Consider the following 23,679-nt stretch of genomic DNA (forward strand, 5'->3'; position numbering starts at 1 on the left):
GAGATACAGAACTGGAAGCAAGCTCCAGGCTCTGAGCTGTCAGCACAGAGCCCAATGTAGGGCTCGAACTCATGAACTGTGAGATCATGACCTGACCCGAAGTTGGACACTTAACTGACTGAGCCACCCAGGCACCCCAATTTATATTTTAAATGTTTACTTAAACACTGCTTTTGTGAGTGGGGGAAGGACAGAGAGATAGGGAGAGAGAGAATCCCAAGCAGACATTATGTTGTCAGTGCAGAGCCCAATGTGCGACTCAATCCCAGGAACTATGAATGAGATCATGACCTGAGCCAAAATCGAAAGTCGGACACTTAACTGACTGAGCCACCCAGGTGCCCCCATGGCACCTTTTTTTACAAAAAAAATTATTTTACAGTTTCCATGGCTCAAATTTGTTTAAGTAAATAAACTCAATTTTAGCATGAATTCCACATACATATGAGACTAGAACAATTGAAAAAAAAAAAAGGAACCTTAAATACTGAGGTAAGCTTAAAAGTGTTTCATTTTTCACATATGCCTTCTTCTCTCCCCAGCTGTTTTTCATTATCTGGAATTTTCTCTCCCTGTATTTTATTTCTTGATGCTTTTTATTTATCCCTTAAAACATGTTTTAATTAGCTGGGACTTGTTACAACATCTAAATTCTTAAGCTCAATGTAATCTTTAAGTTGATGAATACTTACCTTTGGTCCACAGATACCTATAAGGTCATGGATAGAACTGCAGTTTCCTTGGTAATACGGGTTCCAAGGTAAAACATAACTTTTTCTTGCTAATCTTACGTATTCATTCAAAAAAACTGAGAAATGGTCCATAACTTTCCAGATTGCCAAAGGTTTCTGTGCCACAAAGACCGTTAAGAATCCCTGAGAGGCCGTCTCTAGTTGCAGGTCATGAGTTCATATCACTGCTGCCAGAAACCACAAAGCCTTTGGGGTTTGAGCCACAGAGTTCTGATAGGTGTGTGGTACAGGAATTCAGTTAAATTTTGTTGTTGCAACACTGTTAGGTAAATTTTCAGACCTCATTTATGAAATGAGGCCATTTAAGAATGGCTGAAATTCTGAAATTTGTTGAGAAAATTAACTTGAAGTATCAATTCTTAAGTCATAGATGAAAAATGTATCACAAGGAAAATGACAGCATAATCTCAAAGTATAACAAGACTATGGGCTTTCAAACATTTTTTTTTTGGCACCTCACAATAAAAAGTATATTATATTCCATACTTTGGTTTATAAAAACAGAGACAGGTTTCATAAAACAATATTGATCCTTGCTATATATTCTGTGTATTCTATTTCATTTTCTTAAAAGTCCTCGGACCTCTAACACTGATTTTACAACTCACAGTAGATTAGGACCTGCTGTTCAGAAAACATTCCAAGATGTAGAGCCAAAAAGATAAGATTGTGAAATACATTAAAATATTTTGTATGTTTGGCATCTCAAACAAGATCTCTTAGGAAATCAAACTTGCCTGTTGTAAAACAGCATTTTAGAGAAGTGGGTACATGTTTATACCCTGGGAGTAGTCATTAAGCTGCTTATGCCATGCCATTTATATTTATTATCTTAAGGATATCTTAGGGACTTTAGAGTAATGGAAAGCTAGCCACTAAATAATTTTAAATGGAGTTATGGGTGAGGTGATTATGTAAATTAGATTTGCATTTGAAAGATGTCTGAGAATAGGAAGGGGGTGGTAGACAAGGGAAGACTAGGAAGCCACTGCATTAGCTAATATTGTTGCCTAGGGTGTTGGCAATAGGGATGGAGAGTTATGAATGAATTGTGTTGATATTTAAGAAACAAACAATTTAGTAACGGATTATATGAAAAGAATGTATCCAAGAGGTCGGCTATAGAAACATCAAGAACGGGTTACTTTGGGAGAAGACCGGTTGCAAAGGGGTATGGGAATAGGACAATAATGGGATGTAAAATTGAAGGTGGAAGAGTTTGTTTTAATGAGAAACATTTGATCATGTTTAGGGGCACCTGGGTGGCTCAGTCGGTTAAGCATTGGGCTCTGTGTTGACAGCTGTGCCTGCAGCCTGCATCAGATTCTGTGTCTCTCCCTCTCTTTGCCCCTCCCATGCTCATGCTCTGTCTCTCTCTGTCTCTCAATAATAAGCGTTAAAAAAAAAAAAAGACTTGATCATGTTTATAAGCTGATAGGAAGGATCCAGTGAAAAGAAGAGGCTGAATAGGAAAAGCAGCAAAAATCTACAGTATAAGTTTTCTCAAAGGTGGAAACAGAATCCACCTAAAGGGAACATGATTGACCTGTTTTTATGATTAAAATTTATAATTATTGTTTTAATAATTGATACATTCATGTAGTCATTCTATAAGCATATAGATGAAACATCTTATTTCTCTTTTGTAGCCACTCAGTTCCGGATCCCATAGGCAACTAATGTTAATGTTTTTGTGGATCCAAGAGATTTTATACACATACAAGCAAATACAGATAGTCCTTCATCACCCGTTTACACAAAAAGCCCACTATACACACAATTCTGCACCTTGCCTTTTTTCACCTGTCACCTGTCAGTATACGAAAAGCTTTATTCTTCCATAGGGCTAAATAGTATTAATTGTACGTAATGTTATTTAACCAGTTCCCTATTTGATGGACATTTAGGTTGTTATTGTACTTTTTTTATTTAAAATTTTTTTAATGTTTATTTTTGAGATTGAATGTGAATGGGGGAGGGGCAGAGAGAGAGAGAGGGAGACACAATCCAAAACAGGGTCCAGGCCCCAAGCTGTCAGCCTAGAGCTCAGCCCCGGGCTTGAACCCACCAACTGTGAGATCATGACTTGAGCTGAAGTTGGATGCTTAACTGACTGAGCCACCCAGGTACCTCTAGGTTGTTATTGTACTTTTGATAGTGCCTCTACTTTAACAAGATGGAAGACTTTTAACTGGAGATAGGTGCACACGTGGGCAGGGGTGTAGGTTTGACTCTGGGACATCTAAAGGGGCCTGAATGATCTGATTGTAAAGAGTGAGGTGGTCCATTTTGGGACCATTAGATAGAAATGGAATATTTAGGGTCAAGAGTTGATATGTGGAGATTTTTACTTGGTCAAATGAACAGAAATTCACTTAAGGAAATCTGATCTGGTCCATGAAGGTGAGGAGTCACTGGACCAGAGTTGGAAACAGCAGCCAGGAAAATTCCTGAAACTGCATAATTTGTCAATTGAAAGTCACTTTCAGAAGTCACCTTTTAATAGAGAAGTAGGACTACTTTTGGTAGCCTCAAATTGGAACTCTCTATTCAATGTTAAATGGATCTAGCCCATCTGGAGAGCAAAAACTGTTTTGGGCTTAGAAGCTGTAAGAAGACATTACTGCCGAATCTGAAGAATTTCAGTTTTCATTTATAATTTATAATATATATAATATTTATACATCATCAGTTATATAACTTGTAATTTTATATATATATCAGTTATATAACTTGTAATGTTTATCTTAAATAGAAACATTGACTAAACCTAACTTAACAGTTTGTTTGCAGAGTGACTGAAGGCACCTTCAAAGTGGTTATAATTTTTTCATCAGCTTCAGTATGTGTGTGATACCACTTGCACTGGTAGATACCATGGACCAAGTGTAAGAAAAACATTTAACAGTACAAAGTCATAGTTGTGCTAGAGACAGAGAGCAAACAGGGGAGGGGCAGAGAGAGAGGGAGACACAGAATCCAAAACAGGCTCCAGGCTCTGAGCTGTCAGCACAGAGCCTGACATGGGGCTTGAACCCACGAACCGCGAGATCATGACCTGAGCCAAAGTTGGACGCCCAACCTGCTGAGCCATCTAGGTGCCCCCCCCCACCATGTAAGTGTTTCTTAACCCTTTATTTGTTTAATAACTCTTGAGAAGTTGTAAACCACAAATCCTCTTTGTAGAAAGATGCACAGAATTTTGCATGCAATTTCAAGGAATTTAATAACCTCTGTTATGTTATATCAAATTTCTGTTCTACGTTCTTTCGTTGCCTTCTTCAATATATATTGTCTACCACTGCCAAAATAATAGCCTTTATGTTATACTCTTGCTTGATTCCTCAGTGCCTGCAGTTTAATATAAAGGCCAAATATTTAAGAATGTTTATCCTCTACTTTTGGAAATTTGAATAGATGTGACAAGGTCACACAGCTCTTTTAGAACACCAGACTGAGCCAGATTTTCTTGACTTATGGTACACAGCATGTTCTGTAATTGCATTTCATTACATAATTCTAAACCAAGAGTGGCTTATGTACTTTAAAAAGATATCTTGAAGTTTGTTAATCGTTTTTCTTTTGTAGTTTTATACTTTAAATGTAAAAAACAAAGTTAATTTCCACTGATTTGTAGTATACCTTTTGCATTCAAAATTGCATCGTTGAAACCAAATGCTGTTTAGCTAATAGTCATACCGTGCGTTCAGGGGACTCTCAAAAGACATTGGAATTTACATATATATATATATATATATGATATATATGTGATATATATATCATTCATATATATTATATATGATATATTTGATATATTTGATATATATAACATATATATGTGATATATAATATATATTTGATATATGATATATAGTATATATCATATATATGTAAGTAAATCTATATGATTGATTTACTATTTATATCTTAAAAATGAAGTAAATACAGTCTACAACTGATGATGAACCTTGAATACATTATGCTAAGTGAGAGAAGCCAGACACAAAAAGTCACATTCTGTGATTCCATTTATATGAAATATCTGGAATTGGCAAGTCCACAGGAACAGATGGTGGCCAGAGGCTGGGGAGAAAGGGGAATGGGTGGTAACTACCTAATGGGTACAAAGTTTTTATTTGTGAGTGATTAAAGTATTTTTGAAGTAGATAGAGGTAGTGGTTGCACAACATTGTGAATGTACCAAAGACTACTGAATGTTCTCTTTAAGTTGGTTAATTTTATGTTCTGTGAATTCATCTCAATTTTTAAAAAGTAGATTTAGGCTCAAAAAAAAGAATTAGACTCATCGGTGTATACCATATTCTTAGCAGAATTAAATGTACCTTGTGAGTTGTCTCTATGTTGCCTTCATTGTCTTTTCAGCTTACAAATTAGAATTTCTAACTTTTAAAATTAGCTATTTACTTAGTGATACCAACTTTTTTTACTTTTTTACTTAGCTATTAGTGATACCAAGTTTTTTTTCTTCTTATAATTGCAAATTAAATAGAATTACATAGAAATAAAAATTAACTCATATTTTCAATACTGTAATGCAACCATAGTTAACATTTCAATGGGCATGTCTTTATGATTTTTTTCAAATATAATTATTTTGAAATGTATACATAATAGCACTTAAATATTTTTGCATCCTTTTACTTTTTTAAAAATTTTTAAAAAAATGTTTATTTTTTGGGAGACAGACAAAGTGGGAGAGGGGTAGAGAGAGAGGGAGACACAGAATCCAAAGTAGGCTCCAAGCTCCGAGCTGTCAGCACAGAGCCCGACACAGGGCTCGAACCCACAAAGCGCGGCATCGTGACCTGGGCTGAAGTCGGACACTCAACTGACTGAGCCACCCAGGCACCCCTGCATTCTTTTACTTTTAATGTCAGTTTATAAGCATTTTTCATGTTGCCACAGTCTTCAGAACTCTAATTTTTAAAATCCATTAATTATTCTGTTGTCTGTATTATTCACCTGCATATTTACGTTATTGATATTCCAGGGTGAATTTCTTGATTCCTGATGGTGGTAAATGTAGAGGAGATGGTGGGGTGTGTTTCTCATGTCAAAATTGTAAAAAAAAAAAAAAAAAAAAAAAGTGTGCTGTCAGCTTCAGTTGGAAAATAATTTGTAAATAGCTGGTCATCTCTGTTTACATAGCTGGATAACCTTGCTGAGAACAACTTCACATTTGGTTTCTAAGATTAATCTAGTAATCCTAACCTCTGTTTATTTATATTTGTACTATTGAGGTCAGGTTAGGAATCTTTGTTTTTTTGTTTTTTTGTTTTTTTGAGGTGCATTACTAAGAGGACTTAAGCACCCTGTATTCTATGTTCTGCTAATCTCCCATTTCTCTTACTAGTTAACTTTCCTGATGACCTGATCCATGGAATTGAGCTTGAGGAAGAATCTAAAGATTAAACCTAATTTTTCATTTTCAGACTTGTAGGAGCTGACATTTGGGACAATCTCAGTAGTCTAATGGACAAATACCAGCATCTCACTATGTATTCCATATAGTCTCAGCATTGAGATACAGGACATTCTATCTGTGTCTAAAAAGGATCATTGTAAGAAAACTGTAAGTTTTCTTCTTTCTTATGTTAGGGTGTGTTACATGAAACAACATATGAACAATTAGAAAGCAGGCATTAGGGATACTTGTATATTAGGGATATATGCTATCGAATAATGGCATTAGAAAGTAGGAACTACGGGTGGGGGGCACAGAGGCAGGGGCGCCTGAGTGGTTCAGTTGGTTGAGCGTCCAACTTTGGCTCAGGTCATGATCTCATAGTTTGTGGGTTCGAGCCCCACGTCGGCTCTGTGCTGACGTCAGGCTTGGAGCCTGGAGCCTGCTTTGGATTTTGTGTCTCCCTCTCTCTCTACCCATCCCTCACTAGTACTCTCTCTCAAAAATAAAAACGTTAAAAAATAATTTAAGAAAGTAGGAACCACCTATGTATGTAGAAGCTGCAGCAACTGACCTGACTAGAGGATGTAGAAAGTCTGTATTTGGTCAGACTAATTTTAGGCATCCTTGAAGCACCCTGGTTCTTTCATATAAAAAGTCCTGTACGATTTGTATACTCCTCTCACCTGTACCCCAGAGTATTTCACTAGGCTTCTAGGAAAAATCTCATGTAAAAATGTGAGCATTTTCAAAACAGTCTTCAGCAAATGGTGCTGGGTCACCTGCATTACCACACGGAATGTATTTGGACCCCTTTATCACACAGTATACAAATAATAACTCAGTTGTTCGTATACTTAAATATAGAGCTAAATCTACACAAGCTGTAGAAAATATAGGGACAAGTCCTCATGACCTTGGTTTAAGCAAAGCCTTCTTAGATATGATATCAAAAAGCACCAGTGACCCAAAAAATACGTAAGGGAACATCAGAATTTAAAACTTGCATGTCAAAGGACACCATCAGGAAAGTGAAAGACAACCCATGGAATGCAAGAAAGTATTTGCAAATCCTTTATCTGATAAGAGACTGATGACCATGATATGTAAAGAACTTGTACATCTCAGTAGAGACAACCCAGTTTCAAAAAAGGTAAAGGATATGCATAGACATTTCTACAAAGAAGGTAATGCAGATGGCCAGTCAGCATGTGAAAAGATGCTTAATAATCATTTGCTCTCAGGGAAATAAGAATCAAAACCACTAAGATGGCTATAAAAAAAAAACAAGGATTTGGTAACGGTGTGGGGTAAGATTGTAACTCTCATGCACTGCTGGTGGGAATTTGAAAATGGTACAAGTACTTTGTTGTTTTTAAGTTTTTAACTTTAATTCCAGTGTAAGTACAAGTACTTTGGGAAGGAGTGTAGCAGTTCCTTAAAAGATGGAACATAGTTATGTGGTCTAGCAGTTCTCCTAGGTGTATACCCAAGACACATGGAAACACATCCACACAGAAACTTGTTCACAAATGCTCATAGCAGTGTATTCATAGTAGCCAAACAGTAGAAACAACCCGGATGCCCACGAGTTGCTAAATACATTATATAACTGGTGATGTGTATATGCAATGAAATATTAGTCAGCAATTAAAAAGGAATGAGGTTCTGATACATGGTACAACGTGGGTAAATTTTTAAAACATGCTAAATTTTAGGCCTCCAAAGACCACATTAGTATGATTTCATTTATATGAAATGCCCAGAACAGGCAAATCTCTAGAGATACAAAGCAGATTAGTGGTTGCCTAGGGCTGGGGAATTTGGGGGAAAAGGATAAATGACTGCTAAAAGGTATGAGGTTTCTTTGGGGGATGATGAAAATGTTCTGAAATTATGATGATGGTCACATAACTCTTTAAACATAATAAGACCAATGAATTGTATATTTTAAAATGGATTAATTTTATCTTATGAATTAGAGCTCACTAATTGTTATATTAAGTATAGGCTTTTTACTTTAGTGGTACTATATTTCCTCAGTGTGGGGAGGTACTTTTTAAAACTTTTCAATGCTTTTTGGGGGTGCTTTGGTGGCTCAAACAGTGTATGGCTCTTGATCTCAGGGTTGTGAGTTTGAACCTCATGTTCAGTGTAGAGATTTGTTAAATAAACTTTAAATACATTAAAAAAAAACCTTTTCAGTGCTTTCTGAAATCAAATGTATATTTTAATTGATGTGTGTACATTTAATGGACTGGTCTTCCATATAGCCTCAAACTGTTAGAATCCAAGAAATACACCTTTTAAACTATTTTGCAAAATTCTTACAACCGAAGTTTAGCAATCTTTGGAGGAAATTAATTTTTATTGGTGATATTAGCCCTGGTCCTTCAAAAAATAACTTTAAAAAAAGAAGGGTGAGGGTATCTGTTAGGGAACTTATTGCAGTAAATGTAATACCAGACTTCCTGAGCTCCAAGGCCAACTTTTGGCTGTTACAGACACATTCTTTTTGGAATTAGTACCTTTTTTTTAAAGCTTCCATCTTTTAACTCTTTAAAGGCTGTGCATATTCTGCCTCTAGTTGGTTTTGCAAAGAATTCTTGGGCTTGTTACTCTTAGCTTTCAAGGATTCCAGTATTTTTTGGCTGCAGCAAAGACATGGTTCCAACACTAACTCATGCACTAAGTCAGAGGAATATCTCTTAGCCCACAACTACCCTGGAAATCTGTCCTACTGGTAAATAATTCTCTGTCAATAATTGGGTGCTACTTCCCCTCTGGAAACCAACTTGCTTGATGAGAGTCTAATTTAGGAAAGAAAATGGTGGTAAGTGCTTAAGAGACTCTTATTTTAGACAAAATTAACTTAGAGGATCATTTTAATGATACACATGGATTGGAAGCAGAAAGCTATCAAGGAACCAAGGCAGCCACTCTCCCATTTCTCTTACCCAGGGGTTTAAGGATTTTTTTATTTGTGGGCTCTCCTAATGTCTACTTCACTCGGCATCTCTAATCTGTTTTGAATACTGTCTGTTTCCTCATAACCCCAATTTATACATGCCTCTTAATTTGCTACTCGATGACCTTTTCAGGTCAGTTGATTCAGTTTTCCAATTCTAAGAGAAAAAAAGAATCTGATTGGTTCACGCTCTCTTCACCATTCAGGAGGTGCTGCAAGTCATCAAAACTGTTGGCTAGCCTATAGGCCTTTGGAATGTATGCCTGTCCCAGAAGCTGCCAGGTCATGGGCAATTTAGAGATAGTAGGAGCTGTGGGTGAGGTAGCTGTATTATTCACTTGTTTACTATTTCTGGACCCCTCTACTATAGGGGATTTAGGTTTCAGAAGAGCAGAGACCTTACTTGGTCATAGCTGTATCTCCTTTACCTACAGCAGCATCTGAAATGTGGTTGGGTGTTCAAGAAGTATTTTAATTGGTGCCTGGGCTCAAAATGTGACCTTGATTTCAGTTGTCTTGAGCTTTAGATGAATAAGCTTGTCTAATGACTTGCTAATGCAGGGTACCGGTAGTGATAATGCCTACCAGTACCCTAATTAGGATATTGTAATTAACCCTGTACAGTAAGTGCTCAGTGAATATTATACAGTGAATGAAAGAAGTCAATCTTTTCGTTTAAAAATAAGCAAACAAATGCCAAACCACCTCCATGGAAGCAGTGTTCTTCCTTGCAGATCATTAGTTTGTATACTTTCTCAGTAAATATAACTTCATCATTTGTCAGTATCATAGATGGGATGCTGGCTCTTTCCCCCTCTCTATAAAATTGTTACCCTTCTATGGTTCAGGAATTACATTAATGCTAATCTTTGGGGTTTTTGTTTGCTTGGCTGGTTGCTTGTTTGGTTTGGTCAAGATTAATTGAACATCAGAGTTAGAATATGCATTGAGACCATCAATTCCAAATCCTCCATTTTATGGCCTTAAATTTCAGCCTGGCAAAATTCAGAGAAAACATTCCCAGTAGGAGACTGCAGCTGGGGAGGGGGTGGTGCCAGCAGCAGCTTGTGAGGCTATAAGGAGAAAATCAGAAGAGCTGACTCTTACTTCCTACTGGAGCAAAGGATACAGCTTTTGGTGACAAGCTGCATTCTTTAGCAGTGACTTTATTTTTCCTTTACCACAAACCAGACTTGTACTATTTCCAGCCTCAGCACATTATTTAGGCACTTACCCACTGCATTGTTTTAGTTTCTGAAAACTCAATTCCCTAAATTGAGTCCAACTTTTAATGCACTGCATTTCAAATAGACATGTTTACACTTTGATATGTTTCTTTCTTGGCTTGTACACTCCCTAAGATTAGTGCCCTTTATATTTTTCTGCCTTCATCATTTTATAGATGGTTCATTATATATTAACAAACAACTGGAATGCTTCAGAGATTTTTCTCATCAGAAGGTCAAACCTTGCTTTTTTATGTGACCGGCTCTGTGTTTTCTCTTTGCTCTGTCTCAGCATATTTTGTAATCCTTTGTTCTTTTTCTGTTCTACCCCCTTCTGTGATGCTGCATTTCTTTTCCTAACACACTTTAATTTTAAATTCTTTTTCTTTATGGCAAATGCTTTTTTTTGGCTCTCATTTTGTTTTTGTTTTGCATGAAGGCATAGAGAATTAAAGTATTAAGGAGAAAAATAGTGTTTAAATTTATTTGAAATATATTTGCTTCTTATTGTGAATTCCCCCTTTATCAAACGTTAAGCTCACAGGGAAAGTACACGTGTGTCTCCTAACAACATTGAGAGAATGGTAGTTATAGACGTTTATGTAGATGATAGAGATAAAGGGAAGGGGGGAAAGTCAGAGGAATTAGGAAGGGTAGTGATGTTGTTATAGGAAGGCCCAAATTTGAGTCCCTATGTTAGTAGGTACTTTATTTATATTTTCTTAGTTATTCCTTGAAAAACTCTTTTAAGATAGGTATTCTATTCATTTTTTCTGAGGAGGAATCTTAGGCTTGGAGGTATTGAATAACTTGCCTAGAGTTGCATACCTGATAAATGCCAGAGCCGAGATTAAATGAGATGTCTAATCTCTTTCCACTGTGCTTCTCTATCAATAACCTATAGTAGGCATATAAATACTGAGTATGAGAAGGATTGTGGAAGTAGAAAGAGATCATTAGTTTGGTTTTGAACGTATTCAAGTTCCCATGAGACAGGTAGGTAGAAATTTGAAAGGGGCAACAAACTGGGTATTGTTACTTGGAGAAGGAATGTTGGTTATAATTCGTATTGAGTTTTCTTTCTGGTTTTATTGTTGCTTAATCCAAATCATTAGACATTTTTTCGTAGCATGTTTACAAAATCCTGGTATGAATATATGACATGGATTACAGGAACATCAGTGCTTTGATATAAAATATTCAGTTTTCCAATAAAGTCTGTTGAATCCCTACTATGTGTCAGATGCTGTGCTGAGTAAATAGTATATATTGGTAAACAAAATAGACACATTCCCTGCCCTTATCAAGCTTATATTCTAGTGATGAGGAAATAAAAATAATACACAGATAATCACGTACATTTTTAATTTTTAGCCTAAGCACAAAATACCTCATTAAGGCACCAGCATTTATGTTAATTAGCAGTTTAGTGATTGAGATTTTAATAAACTGATTCATAGTATTTATTTCTGTAGTAAGTGACTTTATACATTGGAAATGATTTTGTGAACATATTTCGGGAGGCATTCAAAATCATTGAGGGTTCACATTTCAGGAAGTGGTGAAGTAGGTACTATTATCAGTCATTCTTAGAGAATATACTTAGCAAAACAAAAACAACTCTAATCCCAATATTATGGCATATACACCAACTTTATTAAGTATTAAACACTTGGCTTTGGTGGTGGGGAGCACCTGGGTGGCTTGGTCGGGTAAGTGCCCAACTCTTGATTTCAGTTCAGGTCATGATCTCACAGTTCCTGATATCGAACCCTGTCAGGCTCTGCACAGATAGCATAGAGCCTGCTTGGGATTCTCTCTATCAAAATAAACTTAAAAGAAGCACAATTGGCTAGGGGTTCCAGGAAATGTAAAGAAGCACTAAAATGAAAAAAAAAAAACACTAGAGTAAATTAATGGGTGACTTTAGCTATTAGTATGTAAGATTTTTTTAATAGACCTTTCATCTGCTGGTTCAGTGAGGAGCAAAAACAATTCCTGTTGTGGATCTTATAGTCTGGTGGGAAAGACAGATACTCAAATTATAACAAAATGTAAAATTACAACTTTGACAAATGCTGTGAAGAAATGTTACTTGGTGTATAAAAGCCTCTAATAGAGGAGAATGGTTAGTTAGGTTTCTGAGAAAGTAGTTGGATTGAGCTCTGAAGGAAGAAGAGGCATTATTTACGCAGTGTGGTGATGGAGGAGAGTATTTTTTTTTTTTTTTATGTTTGTTTATTTTGAGGGAGAACATGCAAGGGAAGGGCAGAGGGAGAGAATCCTAGGCTGGCTCTGCTCTGTCTGTGCAGATCCTGACACGGGGCTTGAATTGTGAACCATGGGATCATGGCCTCAGCTGAAATCAAGAGTCAGATGCTTAACCAACTGAGTCACCCAGGTGCTCCGGAGGAGAATATTTCATGTAGAGTACAGCAGGTACTATGACTCTGTAGAGATGAGATCATGGCATTTCAGAGGAGCTGAAGGAAAACCAGTGGGGCTAGAAAGCAGTGAGTTGTTAGATGAGGATGGAGGGCCAGCTAGGTAACCAGAATATGTAGGGCTTTGGAAATCTTTTAAGGACTTTGGCCTCCATCCTAAAAGCTATTAAATGTGAAGGGGTTTTAGGTATGTGTGAGAAGGGCATAGGGTTAAATTGGATCTCTGTAACTTCTGGATAGAGAACAAATTCAAGTTTTGCTAGCTAATACTGTACACCAGGGACAAAATGGGAGCTTAGGGTATTGGCAATAGATATGAAAAGACATAAACAGATTCTATCAGTATTTCAGTAGACAACTCACTAGAACTTGGTGATGTACTGTATATGGAAGAGTAATGGAGAGGGAGGTACGAAGGATGCCTCTGTCTTACAGAACTAGAACGATGTCATTTACTGACATAGGGCAACCTAAAAAGAGGACCAGATTTTGGAGGGAGTTCGTTTTGGACATGTTGAATTTGAGGTACTTTGAGCACATTGAGTTGAACTGTCAAGTAGGAACTGGAATTTAAAAGGGAGGTTTAGACTAGAATATAAATTTATGAATCATTTGTATCAAGGTGGTAATTTCCATTGTCAACATGGACTTAGTTATTAGGTGAAGACTATAGGACAGAAGAAGAGGCCAGGACAAAACCAGTCACATTTGTGATTCCAAATACAGTCACGTTCTAAGATGCTGGGGATTAGGACTTCATCATAAGAATTTTATAGGAGACACAGTTCAGCCCAAAACAACATCTCCATCTCCCATCCAAGTAGTAACCAGGCCCGGCCCTGCTTCGCTTCTGATATCAGACAAGATCGGATTCAGGGTGGTATGGCTGTAGACAACAACATCTCTATCTCAAAAGTGTTTATCTTTATGATAAATAATGTTCAAAATAATAGTTCCCTCAGTCTTTTTAAATATGAGAAAAGGAATAAAATGCAAGTACTGTGTAACCACCATTGTCAAAATGCACCTTTTTTCCTAAAGGAGAATTTCTTTTTTTCTTTTCCCCACAAAGGAGAATTTCTAATGAACATGGCCAAATAAACTTTGAAAACAAGAGTCAATGTGGGGAACTCCCCATCACTCTAAAAACATTTATCTAGATTATTCGTCAGTTGCATAGGAGGACTCACAGAATATAGTTGGAGGACAGAATATAGAGGAGGACTTAGAATATAGTTGTAATCATAGCTCTGATTTATTATGGCAAAAGAATACAAGTCAAAGTCATCAAAGGAAAAGAGGTGTGTAAGTCCATAGGAAACAGGCAGAAGCTTCCAAAAGAATCCTCTCGTAATACAGTCACACAATACACTTAATTTCCCCAGCATTGAATTTTGCTAGTATGTGTGAAGGGTTGTCTACCAGGAGAACCTGAAATTCTGAGTAGGCACCCACTGCCTACTACATACCAAGATTCCAGACTCCCAGGAGGGAAGCAGGTGTTCAGTGTAAATCATACTGTTTACGCAAGGAGTTTAGATACAGTGAGCCATCAATTAGGGAATGGTGAGAACTGCCCCAGAATACAAATCTTTTTAAATTGCTGTTTTGGGGGCTCCTGGGTGGCTCAGTCGGTTGAGCATATGACCTCGCACTCTGGGAGCTCGAGCCCCACGTCGGGCTCTGTGCTGACAGCTGGGAGCCTGGAGCCTGCTTCAGATTCTGGGTCTCCCTCTCTCTGCCCCTCCCCCACTCATTGTCTGTCTGTCTGTCTCTCTCTGTCAAAAATAAGCATTAAAAAAAAAAAATTTTGCCAACTAGAAAATACCATCGGATCCTAGTCAGTAAGCAGTAACTCATACATCAAGCCATTTTAACAACTATAATGGGATTAAAATTAGGTGTATGTGTTAAGAAGGGTGAGGCCATAGCATCTTTAAAATACCAGCAGTTCTTAGTCATTTCCTTTTCTCTGTGGCTTTCTGAAGAGTTGTATGTAAATTGAAATCAGAATGTTGAATCATTTTAAATATCTCAATGGTGCTTATTAGAGAGTTCCATTTGTTTAACAAAAAATAACAAAGAAAATACATTCATAATATGAATAATTAAAAGATAGGGTTTTAATTTAGTTTCTTCATAGAGCTTTCCTTTTCTGTTCTTTCTTTGTTCTCCGTACACATGTGAACCAGAAGACCAAGGAAATCTAGCCTCTTAAAAAGTACATGCTTAGAAATTACTAGTTCTAAAACAACTTAGAACAATTTAAAACAATTCTTTTTTGTTCGTAGTAGTAGGTACGTGCAAGGATTTTGGAGACCATTATTACCCATAGTCTTATACCAGTTGTTCTAGTGTGACTTCATATGTGTCATCTTGTGCCAAATTAGATGGATTGGGACTGAGAGTTAGGAGTGTAGCCTCACCTGGATGGAAATGGTAATCCAAGGGTAAAAAACTGAGCTGGCAGGGGTCACAAGAGAGGTCAAAGAATTTCTTGTATTCAGGGACAGGCTAGAAAGCCAGGACCAAAGCCAGGGGCAATAACAGTTAGCTTAAAGTCTGCAAACCAGAGTCATTTGGTGATGGGGAGAAAACAGATGGTTAGAATAACTTAGAAATGTTGACATTTACAAAGCTCTTTGATGTTATCTTATGATTGCATCATCACCTTCTAAAGTGGTGCTGTTACCTTGATTATTCAAAGGTTTTAAGGGACGATTAAAGATATTAACAGTCACCACAGTAAGTAAGAGTCCAGTCTTATGATTTAATTTTTCAGACTAAAAATTCCTTATTTTTAGATAGTGTATGAAAAACTGTTCTGTTGATTTGTGTGATTCTGCAAACATGCCCCAGGTAGGGGGGTGGAGATGGGGATCCTCATCCTTCCCAGGTCACATTTCATCCCAGCCCCATTCCACCATAGTAGCTCAGTTTCAAATATTCTAATTATAAATAAGAGTACTCTGAACAAGATAGTTATATGGCTCATAAAACCCATTGGATTAGTATGCCATGTTACCTTTTTAGAACAGGTAGTTTAAGAAAGTGACACCAGAGAAAAGATATCCCAAAGTGAGAACAAGGAGAAACTGTCCACTAGTAGCAGAATTTGACATCCCAGCCTTATGGGAAGAACTACCTGAAACAGCCCTCAGGAGTGTCAAACAAAGGACAGACAGGAAGGTATGATCAGACTTAGGAGTTTATTTTTCTATCAGTAATAGAACCTATACAGGCATAGTTTCAAAGATGGATTTGATATTGTTTGAAATTCTTAAAATTTAGAAGTTACAAAAATTATAAAACCTTTATCATAGATGAAAAACCTTTATAGAACCATTTATTAGATATGCCTTTTTTTGTGGCTTTCTTAAAATGTCATTTCAGTGTACTGTTCTTCAAAGTAATGTGAATAGTAATGTAAATAGACACAAGCCAAATCATTTAACTTGCAGAATCTCCTTGCTGTCTGGCAACCAGGAATGGTACAGTGGAAATTAATGACTTAAAAAGGAGACCAAAAAAAAAAAGGGAGACCTGAATTCTAATTCTGTTATTGTTAGTAATTATGTGACTGTATGCCAGTTTAGACCCATAAAATGAGAGTTGGTCTTAGTTGAATTCTTAGGTTCCTTTTTGAAAACTTTTACTTAGCTCTGCCATAATCCAATCCATTTCTTCTTTTTTAAAAAATTAAATTTTGGGGGCGCCTGGATGGCTCAGTCAGTTGAGCATCCGATTTCAGCTCAGGTCATGAACTCCCACTCATGGGTCTGAGCCCCAGCTCTGTGCTGACAGCTCAGAGCCTGGAGCCTGCTTTGAATTCTGTGTCTCCCTCTCTCTCTCTCTCTGCCCCTCCCCTGCTCGTCCTTTGTCTCTCAAAAATAAAACATTAAAAAAAAACCTTTTTTTTTTTAACGTTTACTTTTGAGAGAGAAAGAGCATGAGCGAGGGAAGAGGCAGAAAGAGAGAGAGGGAGACACAGAATCCAAAGCAGGCTCCAGGCTCTGAGCAGTCAGCACAGAGCCTGATGCGGGACTTGAACCCACTAACTGAAATCATGACCTGAGCCTAAGTCAGACGCTTGACCAACTAAGCCACCCAGGCGCCCCCACAACAACAACAAAAAACAATTTTTTTAAAAATTAAATTTTACTTCAGCTTTGTTGAGGTATAATTGACATGTAAAATTGTAAATCCAATCCATTTCTTAAAATACTGGAATGTTGTTCCATAGTCATAATAGTAGAGCTACAGTGATAATAGCTAACATTCAGTTAGCTTTTTTATGTATCTTACTGTGCCAGGAATAATACTTGGAATTCCTATTGTATTCTTACAGTGGTCCTAGTACTTTACACATGAAGACACTAAGGCTCAGAGAGGTTTAAAAAATATGGTCAAGCCTTTTCTTATAGCTAGTAAGTGGCAGAGCTTTTTCACATTGAACCATGAAACTTTTATGCTATTTTAAGTTTGCCTACGAGGTAAAAAACCTTGAAAGGGTGAGTATTTAAACCAAAGATGCAACAGTCATATTTATGAGCAGTAATAACCACAGGGTCTTAAGTTTTATATTCACTATAAAGCCTGATCAGTTATTTTTCTAGTGCATAAACTGTGAATTTAATATACATGTTGCATGTAACAGATTCTGAATTTGGGCTATAGACTGAAAATTTTTTGTGTATGTGCAAAGCTCATTTAAAAGGCAATACGCATTTAGGGGTGCCTGGGTGGCTCAGTTGATTAAGTGTCTGACTCTTGATTTCAGCTCAGGTCATGATCTCATGGTTCGTGGGATCGAGCCCTGCTTTCAATGCAGAGCCTGCTTGGGATTCCCTCTCTCCCTCTCTTTGCCCGTTCCTTCCTCCGCTCGTGCGTGTGCCCTCGCTCTCAAAATAAACATAAAAAAAAAAAAAATAGAAATATGCATTTAAAAAAATGTCTTTAAAGCAAAAATTGCCTGTGCTCGTAGTGCTGTAGATATACAGGGCTGAAAGAAAGCTTTCGAGCTGTACTAGAGAAATGCAGTCAGCTTGGTACTTACTGGGAAAGCTGGAAGAATGGACAGTCTCTTTTTTTCACTTGATGACTGCACTGGTTAATTGACATTTTACTGTAATCTGTATAATCTTCCTATTTCTCTTATAGGTAGACAACACCTATGTAATTAAGCTGGGCTAGAGACAGACTCTAGGTGGTAGGGAGGAGGATTGGGGAAGGCTTCATGTCAATAACCTTCTGGGCAAGGCATAATTTGGACCACTGGACTGCAGGGAAAGGTAAGGGGAATAGCAAGAGCAAAGGCAGTAAAGTGGAAATGCATGGAACTTACAGGAAACAGCTAGTTTGCAACAATAGATGATAGTTCTTTGAATGCACTATTAATAGTTATAATACCTACCATTTGAGTTCCTGCCATTTCAAGGCTGACCATTCCTCATTTTAAGCCTTATAGCAACCCTATATTGTAGAATCTAATCCAGATGGGTTAAATAGCTTAAACGTGGTTACTCTGTTAAGTGGCATAGAGACAGAGTGTGAGAGGGGGGAGTGGCAGAGAGAGAAGTAAACACAGAATCCAAAGCAGGCTCCAAGTTCTGAGTTGTCAGCACAAAGCCCAACACGGTGCTCGAACTCACGTAACGTGAGATCATGAACTGAGCCGAAGTTGGACGCTTAACCAACTTAGCCACCCAGGCACCCCTGGGTTTTGAGATTCTTAATTAAACATTTGTTCTGAATCTCAGAGAAAAGAATATTTAAAGTCTAATGTTGAACTGCCTTTGATAAATTCTAACTACTCTCAGAAAAGGGGCCTTATACGAATAAGGCCAGTTTAAAAGGACAAAGTGGTATGTTAGGAGACACTGGAAAAGTCTTTTTCCTTGAATCAAATATTCAATATTGGAGCCTAATTTATATGTATCTGAGACTTTCCACTAAAATTTCTTTTGTATTTCCACTAAAGTTTCTGTTTGGAAAGGATATTTATACTTGAGCCCTTAGAAAGTTTCTCATTATGAGTGCTCTCAATTATTTTATTTTCAACCAGAAATGCCATTAGTTCAAAGCAGTCTCAATTGATGCTAGTTCTGGATAATTATGGAGATCATTTCACAGAATTTTTTAAAGCTTAACACAGATTAAGCAGTTATTCCTGGAGGCATAATCTCACAGTTGCAAATATTAGTGACCTGGTAAACAAGTGCTTAAATTATAGAGATTGAGGAGTGATCCTAAAGGATGAATGGAGGTAACATTTTCTAAAGTGAATTGGTAGTTGTGATTTGACGTAAAATTTCCCATGAAACCTCCATACATGGATTGGAAGTTGTCTGTGTATTCAGTAGAGATGTTCTCTGGAAAACCATTTTAGGTGGCTCAGAAATGGTGCCAGCCACAATGAAATCATTAGGTCACAGATGCACCATCTTCCTCATATTTCATTGAGGTCTCTTCTCAAATGTCGAATCAGAGAGGTTTGTTGTGAGCATCCTGTCTAAAGTAGCATCCCCTGGGGCACCTAGGTGGCTCAGTAGTTGAGAGTCCAACTCTTGATTTCACCTCAGGTCATGCTCCTATGGTTTGTGAGTTCGAGCCCCACATGGGGTTCTGCACTGACAGCTCGGAGCCTGCCTGGGATTCTCTGTCTCCCTCTACCCCCTCCCACTTGTACTTTCTATAAAATAAAAGTAAAAAAATAAAATAATTAAAAATTAAATATAATTGGTCAGATATGCTATTAAGTAAAGGCAGGGTGAAATAATCTCATACGACTGCACACTAGCCCAGCATACCTCTCCCCAAGGTCCCCTCCCACCCACTAAGCCAAAAAAAATAAGAAACGGAAAACATTACCCCAGAAAACAGTGTTTAAAAAATAATCATTTTCTCCTTTTTTTAAATTTAGGAACAAGTTCCAGTTCCGGTCTACCATCCAACACCTAGCCAGACTCGCCTAGCAACTCAGCTGACCGAAGAGGAACAAATTAGGATAGCTCAAAGAATAGGCCTTATACAACATCTGCCTAAAGGAGTTTATGACCCTGGAAGGGATGGATCAGAAAAAAAGATCCGGGAGTAAGTTTTAATTTATACATGTTTCAGAGTTCTAGCTCCAGAGATTTGCTTTTGAAAAATATTCTCCTACATTTTATTTTTTTTTTCTCCTACATTTTAGAAGATGAATATTTAATTAGTTCATGCAAGAGACTATTAAGATACAGCAATTAAAGGGGCGCCTGGGTGGCTCAGTCAGTTCAGCATCCAACTCTGGCTCAGGTCGTGATCTCACGGTCAGTGAGTTTGAGCCCTGCGTCAGGCTTTGTGTTGACAGCTTAGAGCCTGGAGCCTGCTTCAGATTCTGTGTCTCCCTCTCTCTGCTCCTCCCCACACATGCCCTGTCTCTCTCTGTCTCAAAAGTAAACATTAAAAAATTTAAAAAAAAGATACAGCAATTAAGAATTTTCATTAAAAAAAAAAAATAGCTATGAAATGGTGTGAATTCTGACCATGTTATATGTTGTCCCTGTCCATGTATCACTTAAAAATGATTCACCTGTGTAAGTGTGCTGGTGGCCTTGTCTGCTGGGAAAGCAGTTTGGCAATATGTCAAAGACTTTCTCAGGTCTATACCCTTTGAGACAGTTAATTCTAAAGCTCTATCCTAAAATGTGTACCTCACTCCAACTCTTAGCACTTTATACACAAGATATTCACCATGGTTTTATTTAGAGTAGAAGTATAGCTAAGTAAATTGTTTTATAGGAATACATTGGTAGGTTATGCAGCCACTAAGATGGTTAAGGAGTTTTAGTGATAATTTGGAAAATCTTACACCTATTCTTAATTCGTGGAATAATTTTATTATGCCTGATGAGTTGAATATAAAATTTTACTTCTGGGAAGTTTTTGTCCTCAGAGCTCAAGACATAATTTAATTTACTATGTTGATGCTTGGCTCTTTGAGCCATAGCACTATTTAGTACTAGTACCTAAGATAATAAACTGTCTAGAATACGGACTTCTGAAATATTACAGTATTCGGTTGCTTCTTAAACCTGTAGAAAAATGCAGTGAACTTGAAACTAGGGTTAATGAAGAGATCTTTAACTATAACAGTCCAGTAAGTAGGCTGAATTTAGTGGTTGTTTTTACATATAGTTATTAAAATGAAAACTATCTTACTCTTGGGCTTACACTAAAAGCTGAGTTCAGGTACACAAATTTGGTCTGATGGCTTCCTACCTTGAAGCATCACATTCTTCTTCAGGTGTCTTCTATAATATGTAGCTGCTTTATAAATGCAGTTCTAGGAATGGATTTGATCCCCATGTGGTCCATTCCTCTTTGCTCTGTTAGGTCTCAAACTTGGCACATTTCCAGGGGATCAAAGTAAGAGATTGTTGATGGAATAATGCTTATTAGGAAAAAATTCAGTTTGCATGCTCAGGTGGTAGGATTACAGGCAAGCCATTTTCATCTGTTCAGTTTAACACTGTCTTTGTAGTGAGATTTTAAAGAGTATTTTAGATGACTTCTCTAAACATGCTTTTTCTGATTTCTCTCCCTGACCCCCAACAGGTGTGTGATCTGTATGATGGACTTTGTGTATGGGGACCCAATTCGATTTCTGCCGTGCATGCACATCTATCACCTGGACTGTATAGATGACTGGTTGATGAGATCCTTCACGTGCCCCTCTTGCATGGAGCCAGTTGATGCAGCACTGCTTTCGTCCTATGAGACTAATTGAGCCAGGGTCTCTCGTCTGACTTTAAGTGAACCATCATTTTTGGTGGTTTTGATCTTTTGTCACTGAGCCCAAAGAGCCAGGGATTAGGAATTAAGATCATGCACAAAAGTTTCCTAAAAATTCCTGAATGGCTGCAGATGTTGGGGAAAAAATACGTGATATTTTAGAAACTTAGGGGGAAAAGTAGGATGGTATTTTTATGTAAAGCCTTGACCCAGTGTTTAAAAACATAATTGTACTTAGATCTTGTTATTGCTCCAGTACATAGGAATTGTGTAAAGTGTTACAGCAGCTGTATATGTTTAAATTGTGTGTGTTGAAGATTAGGAAAAAGATAGTGGTTGTTTTTCCTACATGAAATAATTTTCTTTTTCCCCCCACCAAAATTCTTTTCTGAAGTTGCTGGCATTTGGGTCAAGGTTTTATTAAAAGCTACATTTTATAACACTGGCACAAAAAAAAGTAGTTTTAAGCTTGTTTGCACAGTTCTTTTTTTCCATTGGAAATGGAATTCATTGCCTTAGGTCTTTTTAAATAGTGTATTATTATCGTTGGGGCTGGCTCTATGCTTGAAAACCAGTTTATTTATAACCTGTTATAAGTGCTATATCTGTTTGCAGTTAGGAAATGCAGAATTCAAAGTGATCTCCTAGCTTGTAAGCAAACTGAGATGCACTATCCCTTTTCTATAAAAAATGAGTTATGTCAAGAAACCAACTCTAGTAAAGTGGGGTTTACTATTACCCTTTCCTATGTGTTTTATCTAATTATTTTGGTTGTTAATATGGTAATAATTAAAAGTCAAGGTAAATTTTAAATATTAAGATTTCTGATTTATTGAGCTTGACTTATGCCACCACGCTTATGTAAAATGAAAGTGGCACCATGGTGAAACTGAAAAAAGTTGCTCAGTTGTAACCGTTTTGATTTATTCTTTCTTGTGACCTCTTTCCCTTATTGTCTTGAACCATAGCAAAAGGATACTGCATCTCTTAATAATTGTAGTGCTGAGGTTATTGAAGTTATATAAAACACATCTCAGTCTCTGTTTCTTGGAAAGGACAGTCCTGCTAGCTGACTGACAAGTCTAAGTCTAAGCAGGGAGAATTAAGATAAATGTATTTCATGTTTTGCACACAAATGCAAAATTTGTATAACCACGTGACTTCATAGTTGTGGTCTCAAAGAAGGAATTTTTCCTTTATCTTTTTCTTGCAGTTAATGTAAGAGCACTCTGAATCTCTAAGCTTCTGAAGTGTTAGAGGTAGAGATGGTCTAGTAAAGATGTAGTTTGTAATGTTTTATCCATTTAGCATGTGTTTATTTTTCCTTATGTACTCAAAGGTGACATTTGTTCAGCTCAGTGATATTATAGTTAAGAATCATTCATTAGCAAAAGGAGAAGCAATCTCAGTCTAACAAATCAGAAATGTTTATTTTATATTGAGTTGACTATTTGACTCTAACACTTTTCTACATACAAAACACAAGTATCTTGAGGGTTCTCCATTATTGCATTGTAGAGGAATTCAGTATGTCATAAAACCTTCTTAAAGATTTGACACTAGACTGTAGTATACATATGTTGGTTAATTTTCTTATGAGCCCCATGATGGAAAGACTTAAAGATGAGATTGAGAAAAACTGAGAGAAATTAGATTATCAGGTTCTTTTAAATTGTTACATGTATCTTGCTTAAGTTTTTGTTTATTAATTTATATCCACCCAATTACATAAAGCAAATTTGGAGGAAACATCTGAAGTTGTGCAATATTTTCAGTGATATATTACTTTTTTTATCCTGTGTTTTCTACTTAAACATGTCTGTGTCATCAAGTATTATAGTCAGACTTTCCTTTTTTTCTACATTGTTAAAAATGGTAAGTGAACTTTAAAAATATCATCTAATATGTTTCTGTTAGTTTTTATTACAAGGCTTCTTTCACAGAAGTTTGGCAGTAATATTGAAGGAACTAGTATTGAGCTGAAAATTTTAAGGTACTTTGTATTCTTTAATTTTGATTTCCATACATCATGTTAAGAACTATCAATTTTGGCTTTTACTAAAGTTAAATAAAGTTATAATACAGTTGTAAA

General features: G+C 36.9%; 1 protein-coding gene across 1 annotated transcript in view; it reads left to right on the forward strand.

Moving 5' to 3' along the window:
- RNF11 (ring finger protein 11) overlaps positions 1-23,679 on the forward strand; it is a 38,999-nt gene extending 15,320 nt beyond the window's left edge. Inside the window, exons 2-3 of the mRNA XM_007077224.2 lie at positions 19,738-19,907; positions 21,411-23,679. Of these exons, the coding sequence (XP_007077286.1) occupies positions 19,738-19,907; positions 21,411-21,582 (342 nt within the window). The 3' untranslated portion in view covers positions 21,583-23,679. The remainder of the gene's footprint in view (positions 1-19,737; positions 19,908-21,410) is intronic.

The sequence above is a fragment of the Panthera tigris genome, chromosome C1 (genome assembly GCF_018350195.1).
Source record: "Panthera tigris isolate Pti1 chromosome C1, P.tigris_Pti1_mat1.1, whole genome shotgun sequence".
NCBI lineage: Eukaryota > Metazoa > Chordata > Mammalia > Carnivora > Felidae > Panthera > Panthera tigris.